This window comes from Salvelinus sp. IW2-2015, linkage group LG16 (genome assembly GCF_002910315.2).
Source record: "Salvelinus sp. IW2-2015 linkage group LG16, ASM291031v2, whole genome shotgun sequence".
Lineage (NCBI taxonomy): Eukaryota > Metazoa > Chordata > Actinopteri > Salmoniformes > Salmonidae > Salvelinus > Salvelinus sp. IW2-2015.
Genome location: NC_036856.1, coordinates 11,551,850 through 11,562,404, shown reverse-complemented (window position 1 = coordinate 11,562,404; position 10,555 = coordinate 11,551,850). Strand labels below are relative to the sequence as shown.

At 40.5% G+C, this 10,555-nt stretch overlaps 1 protein-coding gene across 1 annotated transcript; it reads left to right on the top strand.

The window, feature by feature from the left end:
* The first annotated feature begins 683 nt into the window (after nt 1-683).
* On the top strand, nt 684-9,477 carry LOC111975751 (lipoprotein lipase). The gene is made up of 10 exons (XM_024004313.2): nt 684-940; nt 2,108-2,289; nt 2,591-2,770; nt 3,446-3,557; nt 4,246-4,479; nt 4,852-5,097; nt 8,036-8,156; nt 8,419-8,601; nt 8,855-8,962; nt 9,079-9,477. Exons 1-10 carry the CDS (start codon nt 847-849, stop codon nt 9,140-9,142), a joined length of 1,524 nt encoding a protein of 507 aa, XP_023860081.1. The 5' UTR covers nt 684-846; the 3' UTR covers nt 9,143-9,477.
* The last annotated feature ends 1,078 nt before the right edge of the window (nt 9,478-10,555 follow it).

Sequence of the window (10,555 nt, the reverse complement as noted above, 5' to 3'; positions counted from 1 at the left end):
CCATTAAATTATTCATTTATTTGAGTATGCCAAGAGACTGTTTGTGCAGTTCAGTACTGCACATGTTAACATAATGCATTAAAATATGTCCTTCTGAATTTCAACAGAGAACAATAATTTGTGAGTCAATCGAGCTCAGTCATTTCCAAATTCAGCTGAAAGTAATTGTTCAGCAAAGATCGAGCTATGAGAGAAGGGGCTTACTCAACACACCCATTGCTCCTCTCCCTCATGGGAGTCTCCACCACGATGTTCTCAGTATAGGGAAGTGCCAAGAGTGTAGGCTATTGTTTTCCCTGGGGTTGTCTGAAGTAGTAGTCTATTATGCCACACATCGAGTCTGACGCTAAATCTGATCAATTCTGTACATTGTTTTATTTCCAGGAATATAAATTCAACATGTTTTCGAGTTTATTAGCGTACAATATATTTCAGAACGGAGTTAAACGTGTAAAATACCACACATTTGACATTACGCAAGTAGATTCAAAATTGTCTATATGTGAAGTACAGCGGTGAAGGGATATGTGAAGAACAGCGGTGAAGGCGCAGAGAGAGTTGTGAATGATTTTGGAGCAATTTTGCGTTGGAACCAGTTCAAGCCCAGCCCACTCACTTCCGACCAATGGAGTTTGTTTATTCAAATGAGCCACTCATAAAGACGACCTGGAGCGGCAATTGTGGCAGACTTCATCAGAAACTTCACTCTTATCACACATCAGATTTACTTTTAGACCAGAGCAGTAGTCCTACTGACCTATACAATTGGATCTACTACTCCTAAACCAACATACAAGGACATTTTCATTCGGGACTTGACGGAGAAACCGCTGGATCAACAATAATATGGGAAAAGAAAATACCTTTTTGGTCACCGTTTGGATAATTCTGGCAAATATCTGTGTATCTTTTTCAAGTACACCAGAACAAACCCTTTTTGGTAAGTAAGGGATATTCATCCTAGCTGTTTGTAGAGCTGACTTTGGCTTTGTTAGAGATAGGTTAAATAAACACATTATTTACTCAATGTTGATTTTCTCCCATAAAATTAACACTAGAGCCAACGGGAGGGGGTAAAATTGATGCAGCCTCCTCCAAGTGACCGAGAGTAACCTCAGTTCAGTCAGACGTACCCCACTCTAGTGCATTTTGTCAGGGTGCGCACCTCTCTCATGAATAATCTTTTCAACCATTGCAAAAAATATATAATGAATCTGATCAACAGAATGCAAATTATGCATTTTAAGGACACGACATTATTTGCATGTTCAAGTGCACTTAAAATAATATTTTGAAAACYAAAATGTGATATTTGTTCTATTTTTAATTGATGTATAATAACAATTTTCCCGTTGTTTTACACGTATTTGCATAATGCATAATAACATATATTATCATTATTATTGACATTATATTCGATATTTAATGTGGCCTATTTGTGTATGTTTGTGATATAAACTAACTTAATAACTTAATTTCAAAAGGCTTATAGTGTTATTACTACAATGTTTGTTTGGTAGAATTTCAAAAGATGCAAAAGGGGGCGACATTGGACCGGTAAAACTATCGATATCTTTTTTGTCATGCTGGTAATTGGATTAGATTACACCAATTGATAAACTGATAGATTCTGCAGATTGTGTCTTTGTAATTACTTTCTTCCAAAATAGATAGTGTTTGAAGATTTAAAAAAAAAAGCTGAATTGCCACCACTTGAAAGATGTAATGAAAAATACAGCAATTGGTTTCTTTGTAAACACATTTTAGATGCTGGATTTTATTTTTCATGCAAATAAGAAGTTACATTTTGGTTATGGTAAAGTGTTTGAAATGCTAGTGACCTCCTTGTACAATCATGATAATGAAAAAGTCATAAATAATAGGACATCTGGACTAGGTTTTAATATGTATCTGGTTAAAAATGTAAACAATAGTGTAATGAATAAGGCAGATTCCTATAGACTCTTGACTCCCCTGCTTTGTGCATAATGGTAACCTGTATGCCATGATAACTGTTCAAAGTGCTTACATGAAGGGTCATGCACTAGTAGGTGAGTGACAACATGACTGATGAAGCCAGTTTAACATCATCACTGTGTCTGTGCAGGTAACAGCAACTCTACTGAATGGCTTGAGGACTACACAGACATTGTATCCAAGTTCTCCCTGAGAACTGCTGAGATACCGGATGATGACTTGTGCTACATCGTTCCCGGCCAGCCCTTAACCATCCCAAAGTGTGAATTCGACCCTGGGTATAAGACGTTCGTGGTCATTCATGGATGGACGGTAAAGCTTGGACACTATTATGATTACCGCAAAAGCAGAAGTTGTTGATCATCATTTCAATGAGGCTTGTTGGGCATAATTAGGGACATAACTCAATAATGTTGATTCAAAAAATAAATTCAGCATTGATAAGTAGATGTATGATGAGAAGCCCCACGCTGTCCCTAGGCATAATGTTGTAGTGCTCATTCATGTGTAAAAGTGCTGACACTTGGCTAGTCTTCAATCAGTGAGTAAACAATGAGGGCTAGGGTCACAGTGATTCAGGCCAACCACTGACCCCGAAAATGTGTTTGTCCAGGTTACGGGGCTGTTTGAGAGCTGGGTCCCTAAGCTGGTGACAGCGCTGTACAAGAGGGAGCCCAAGGCCAACGTGATTGTGGTGGACTGGCTGACACGGGCGCAGCAGCACTACCTCACCTCCGCTGCCAACACCAAGCTGGTGGGCAAAGACGTGGCCAAGTTTGTTAATTGGCTGCAGGTGGGTGATCTCAAGGACACTGGGTAGATAGGAACATAGCCACAGGAAGTAGGGGTGCTGAGGGTGCTACAGCACCCCCTGAAAAATCTGAATTAAAACAAATATTAATATATATATATATTTTTACAAAAGTAGTGCACTGGGCCTTTACTAGTCCTGTATTAACGGACAGATACAGCCGTTTGTCGCATGGGCAAAAAAAAAAATCTGCACCGCCGAAACATAATAGAATACATGGTTTACACAAGAACAGACTTTCATGTTGACAATGCAGAAACGTATTTGAAATAAGCAATATGTGACTGGTGATGATACATTAATTTTGAAGTCAATGCTGTGGTTGTATTTTACTCCTGGCTATGATTTAGTACACCTAAAAGCTTATTACAGTCATGTTGTTGATCCACATCAACCACTCATTACACAGCTCATTATTGATAGAAACAGCAGGTGGAGCTAGTGAAGCATATCCTCTGCTAGAAAATAGGGCTAGGAGACATTGGTATGATAAACTACCTGAAATGATTACATGTGTAAGCGTACAGTATAACTGACAGAACAGAATATACTTGAGAGGGTGTTAGGATGGCATAACAAGTTTTACAGCCAATACTTTACACAGTCACAAGACTGGAAAATAGAAATAAAACCTTGTCTGTTTTCCCCCGTTGTCAGAAAACACTAGACTACCCCTGGGAGAAGATACATCTGCTGGGATACAGTCTGGGTGCTCATGTAGCCGGCATCGCTGGTCTCCTCACCAACCACAAAGTCAGCAGGATCACAGGTGAGCAGACAGCCCTTCTCTGCTGAAGAGGTTTTAATGTTTATCTATCAGTCTGTCGCGATGTAGATGCATAGGCCTACATGTGCAAGTTCTATCTCAATGCATTTAGCCTCAGTAGTCCTCCCATTTGTCTCCATAAAGTTTACCCAACTATTACATCTCGAGGCCATTGAAAACCATAATCAAATCATCACTAAAGCACATTGTGGGCTTCTACCCCTCTCTCTTATCCTCCCCCTTCTCTCTCTCTCTCCCCCTCTATCTCTCTCTGGCTTCTACCCCTCTCACTTCTCTCTCTCTCTCTCTCTCTCTCTCTCTCTCTCTCTCTCTGCTTACCCCTCTCTCTCTCTCTGCTTCTACCCCTCCTCTCTCTTCTCTCTCTCTCTCTCTCTCTTCTCCTCTCTCTTCTTCTCTCTCTCTCTCTCTCTCTCTCTCTCCTCTCTCTCTCTCTCTCTCTCTCTCTCTCTCTCTCTTCTCTCTCTCCTCTCTCCTCTCTCTCTCTCTTTCTCTCTCTGTCTCTGCTTTTCACCCCTCTCTCTCTCTCCCTCTCTCTCTCTCTCTCTCCTCTCTCTCTGCTTCTACCCCTCTCTCTCTCCCTCTCTGTCTCTACTTCTACCTCTCTCTCTCTCTCTATCTCTCTCTATCTCTCTCTCTCTCTCCCTCTCTCTCCCTCCATCTTGGCTCCCAGGTTTGGACCCGGCCGGCCCGACCTTTGAGTTTGCTGACGCCCAGAGCACCCTGTCCCCTGACGATGCTCTCTTCGTGGACGTCCTGCACACKAACACCCGGGGCTCCCCAGACCGCAGCATCGGCATCCAGAGACCCGTGGGCCACGTGGACATCTACCCCAACGGAGGAACCTTCCAGCCAGGCTGTGACCTGCAGAACACCATGATGATGATCGCCACCACCGGCATCCGTAGTACGTACTGGAACTGGACACTGTACTGTAGAATGCCTTCTACTATTCTAGCTTCTCCATATTTCTGCTGTCTGACATATATATAGTAGACCATAGTGTAACATCAAAGTCTGTTATTATACTGTAGTAAATCTTCAAGAGGAGTGTTTCTTGAAGTTTAAACAGCTGCAACAAGTACTTTGACTCCATTAAAAGTGCCATTTTCAAAGGCCTCAGTTTTCTAACCATAACACTGAAAGCCATACGTCATAAGCCAGAATAAGCACATTTCACAGACACAGTCACATTGTTAGTCTGGTGTATATTAGAGAATCAGCCAGTGATTCAGACTTCATGGTCCTAATGGTCTTGTTTTACGCCTGTCCTATGCAGATATGGACCAGCTTGTGAAGTGTTCCCATGAGCGCTCCATCCACCTGTTTATCGACTCGCTGGTGAACGCAGCAGAGCATCAGACCATGGCCTACCGCTGCAGCTCCAAGGAGGCCTTCATGAAGGGCATGTGTCTCAACTGCCGCAAGAACCGCTGCAACAAGGTGGGCTACGGCATCAACAAGGTCCGCCTGCCCCGGAGCACCAAGATGTACCTCAAGACCCGRGAGATGATGCCCTTCAAACGTAAGGATGAGAGAGGAATTGTTTTGAGACAAGAATGCATGCATGCACAAAGCAACACTCTTTTTCACAACAGGAGGTTAATTTCCTGGCACTAAAATAGATTTAGTTAAGAGTTACCTGACGTACATTAATTGCCAAATCCTCAATGTATCGGTGCGGATGGCTGAATGTAGTTATTATAGTGGTGGCTAGGAGCTGGCTCAAGCTGGCCTTGAGAACTTTAACTTCTTTGGGATTGGTGTCCCTCCACAGGACGGTTGAGCTAACGTAGGCTAATGTGATTAGCATGAGGTTGTAAGTAACAAGAACATTTCKCAGGACATAAACATATCTGATATTGGCAGAAAGCTTAAAATATTTTTTATCTAACTGCACTGTCCAATTTACAGAAGCTACGACAGTGAAAGAATACCATGCTATTGTTTGAGGAGAGTGAAATGCAATGGTTCATTGGATCAGTCTAAAACTTTGCACATACGCTGCTGCCATCTATTGGCCAAAATCWAAATTGCACCTGGGCTGGAATAATACATTATGGCCTTTCTCTTGCATTTAAAAAATGATGGTACAAAAAAATACAAAAGAACGGTTGTTTTTTTCTTTGTATTATCTTTTACCAGAGCTATTGAGTTATATTCTCCTACATTCCTTTCACATTTCCACAAACTTCAAAGTGTTTCCTTTCAAATGGTACCAAGAATATGCATATCCTTGCTTCAGGGCTTGAGCTACAGGCAGTTAGATTTGGGTATGTCATTTTAAACGAAAATTGAAAAAAGGGGCGGATCCTGAACACTGAGTCTCTTTACCATCCTGTGCATGTTACATTAGTACAACGGGCCCCAACTGTGTACATACCATATTGATACTGTACCACCCTGAGAAAACAACTACTGTAGTCTACACAAGTCCTTCCCTTATCAGTCACCTGACCCACTATCCATAAAAGATTCTATAACATCCGCCCAGCCTGCGTCCATTTTCCTCCCTCCTCACCCCACTACTCTAGGATTGGCACAGTCTGACATATCTGATAAGGTAGTGGCGTCAGGGACAAACAAAAACAAGCAGGGGGAATAAAACAAGGTTCATGGCGCAAGCCATGAAGGTCACATGAGAGTGAGACTATTAGTATTTCAGTAGTGGCTGTGGTTTGGTAACTGGAAACCACTGCACGTGAACTCTTACGATGGAAAGTTAGAGGAAACTTTCCACACCAATTGGAAATGCTTCTGGCACTGGCTTTGAATTTAGGCACACAATAACATCTCTGTAGTACACTGTAAAACCATGAAGCATGTGACACGTTTATAACCTAAACTTCAGTGTTTAAAACTTAAACATTAGGCATTTAGATTAGCCAATAAGGGWTCTCATCTTAAACACCGGTGTTTAGAATGCAAGATTAAACAAGATATTCAGCTTTTCTAGTCAGTTTCTAACCAAGAGAACACCTATATCTCCTAAGTGTTCAGATTTTTAACACTGGTGTTTACTTTCCCATCGTCATGTTTAGAGTGCATTTAGTCATTCAAAAATGTATGTGACTTTCCATTCCTTTTATTCAGATCAGTGTTAGGAATGTCTGTCACCTTACTTACATTTCAGCACAACTGAACAGGACATTTATTTTCAATTGCGTGACGTTGTTGTTACTCAACWGTCTTGAGTCCATTTCTGTTAACTCTCMCAGAGTGAAAAATATGTGGGAGGMGCCTCATCATATTTCCCAGCATGCTTTGGTGCAGGTTGATTTGTAGAATAGTTTGTTTTAAAATCTTTGTTTCCTCATGCACATTMATTTATTGAGCTCATAGTATACAAACATAAATAACTTAAATGTTTCTAAACTAATCCAATCTGTAGGGGTTGGACATTCACAACCAAGGAACCCGTTACTGAGACGGTTGTTCTAGTTTAGATGGTTTAGGTAGTCTTGGTTGTTGAGGTCTTCACCATAGCAGACATTCTGAGTGCAGGTTGTGGSTGWTAAAATATTCTAATTTCTTGGATATCCTCCCTCTGGCTGGAATCTGATAGGAATTGCTAATCACTTCATAAACCAGCARATTGTGACTTGCAGATCTGATGAGCCAGGATTTTCAGACCACAATGTAGGCCATAKCTAAAGGCCTTATGAAGTGTGTAATATGTGATCATAAAGGGTTTTATTTTGATTGAAATGCATTCACTTAGGTAGTCACTTGATGAAGGCTTCAGGAATAGAAGTTATTGAATGCAACAACAATGTCTCTTTTACAAACACAGACATGGGTGGGTATCCCTCARAATCACGCGAAAGGCATGCTGGGGAATATGCAAATACGGCTTTACACCCTACAGTGTTAAAACAACACCCCCAGTGTTTAGTGTTCAAAACCTAAAAACCTTGTGCTGAATAAACATGTTCATGTTTGTTAAAAGTGTTACAGCGAATAAACATGTTCTGGTGTTTACAATCTAAACACTGTGACACATTTTCATTTGAAATTCTAAATGCCTTGACGCATTTAAAAAGTGTTACAGAAAAGTGTTAAGTTATGCGTTCAGATCCTAAACACTTGATTTTACAGTGGAAGGAGTGGAAGGTTGGACAATTTAATCTGAAGCTTAACACTGCATTTTATTTCCCTTATTCACACAAAGGCAGTAAGTGGATCAATAATATGGTTATGTAAAGACAGGTCTTAAGCACTGAGATACTACAATAGTGTGTGAGCGAGGATCTTTAGCTCAAACTGTGGGCATCAGTGATTGGATTATGGCCACATGCCACAAACACTTCAAACTGTCGGAGAATGTCTCTTAACTGGGCAGACTGCAGGTGTTTCCATAAGAAGAAAACATACTCAGGGGTTCAGAGGGCAAAACCTTCTCTGTGACGCTCGTCTGTATGTGGCATGGTTCTAAATGAAGGTCTCCGTCATTCTTTCCACAGTTTTCCATTACCAAGTGAAGGTGCATTTCTTCAGCAGTGAGAAACTGGCCTACACTGAGCAGCCCATGAAAATCTCTCTGTACGGAACCCATGATGAGAAGACTGACATACCTTACACCATGTACGTATGGTTTGATATTAAAGAAAATAATCAAAWAAGGAAATTATAGGAAATACAAAAACATTTTGTGCAATACTTAGTTGTCCAGAAATGCTTGATATAATATCTAAACAAGTCCAGACTTACGAATATAAAACACTGACATTGTAGCGCATAATGAACCCTGGAAATGTCACCTCACCACCCCACCTCAGCTGGGTACTATATACAGTACAGAAGATTAACTGATCCACTCACCTTTGACCTGTGTGTGACCCCTCAGGCCCTTCCTGAACACCAACAGCACTGTGTCATTCCTGCTGACCACCGACGTGGACGTCGGGGAGCTGCTTATGGTCAAGCTYCGCTGGGAGAAAGATGCCTATTTCAGCTGGTCTGACATTTGGGGCAACAAAAACTTCCACATCCGCAAAATACGTGTCAAGGCCGGGGAGACTCAATCCAGGTAAGTCATGATAGTAATGATGAGCTGTATATCTATATGTAGAAGGGGTATTCAAATTCACAGACCTTAAGGTCAGCAGCATTGCTGGTTTCGCTCCAATTAATTACATTAATCAATCAAAACCCAACAGTACTGTGGACAGTATTTGAATACCTTTGACACAGCACATCGCCTTTCACTTTGCCAGTCTTTGGAGTTATATGTTAAAGGCGTCAAGCAGGCTTTATTGATAGTCTTTACTGTCTGAATCCAGGGTCATCTTCAGCGCTAAAGATGGAGAGTTTGCCTACCTCATCAGAGGAAAAGACGACGTAGTCTTTGTCAAATCAAAAGAGGACAACATGAGCCGGAAAGAGAAAAAGTAAGAAAAGTTTGTGAAACTTTGGTCATTTGAATATAGAAAAATCAATCATAACCAAAGATGGGATTCAAAACGTATTTCCTCATGTTCTTCTTTTGATTTTGATTTATCTTCAGGATGCACAGACTCAAGATGCAGGGAAGCCACTTCAAGAATAACATTGCATTAAGCAACGCTTGAATCGAAGTGCGCACTGAACCACACAGCCAAAGCTGGATGGAGCCTGGGAGAATACGCTGGAGAGAAGATAGGGGATGTAAGTCTCTGACTTGTACTGTATGTTCTGCCTCCCAACCCGTGTCATCTCATCTCCACCCGGAATCACGTCATCCCACTGAGCTGGGAGTCAACTTACCTGCTTTTTCTTCTATTAACCGTCATCATGGAGAGTGTTACAATTGCTTTTTTTATGTTTTTGACTTGGTCTAACGTTGCTACATTATCTTTTTAATCCTTCATCTCAACTGTGTTTATGTATACCTACTAAATCAAATAAATTAATTTCTAACGCCATACTAGGTAGTTCCGATTCAAACTTCAGATTCAAAGAGATTGACATAGCTTCCACTTATTTTTGCCACATTCAGTGTGCACACTATAATAATCATGTCACTAATGTCATGCCTAAACCACTAATTGCCACCATCACAGGGAACAAAGATGGTGACATTGTCTACTGAATTGAATATTGCAGTGACCCGTGTAAATAGCTTTTTAATCACTATTATATATATGCGTTATCATTGTAGATGAATTCCCTGCTTGTTCTTTGTGTGCATTTGGTTATTGTGTTTGGCACTGGTCACTTTAAGGGCGTTAGTCCAGTCAATTTGATCGTTCATCAACTAGTTGAAATGGATTATGTTCAGATCATTRTTTAATTGGTCACTGGACTTCTGAAGAATAGAGGTCACAAGGAGAAGTTAGTATGGCCTTAGTACTTTTACTTCCTTTATAGGTAAAAAATTATGTGGAAACAATTACCTTAACCCTATTGGTCAAGCATGCCCTCTAAAACATTCCATTTTCTTTAAAAAGGTCAATCAAAATGCTACACTAAATGTATAACATATATGTGAGACTTTGCCAACATGGGTGGGCAGCCCTACATAATAACCATAAACATCCCAAGAATGTTTAATATTCTATTTATTGAATGTACCTGTATATATTTGTATATTAAGCTGTAATATATTTGGGCAGATTTCCATAGATGTCGCTGTTTTTCTAGATGAAGCGGTGTGATMTTATGTGAGTGGCTTTGGACAGACTGATCAAATTGGTCTCCATGCCAGCTGATGAGCGCATTTATTTTTCTGAACTGAAATGCAGTGCACTCTATGAAGACAGAATATGATACTTTAATAAAGTGAAAACATTATATATTTTGGTATTCTTGGATTTTTTTACTACCCTGAGCTACATATTGTGTTCTTGAATTCCTTAGATATTATTCTAACCCTAGAACAGGTATTCACAAACCAGGGGTACACGCAGTGCCGTCAGGGGCATTTTKTTGTTTTATTTAACTGTTTTATTTTATTTTAGTAAAAAAATAAGTCCATTTATATTTTCCAATGGGGCTTTTGGGTG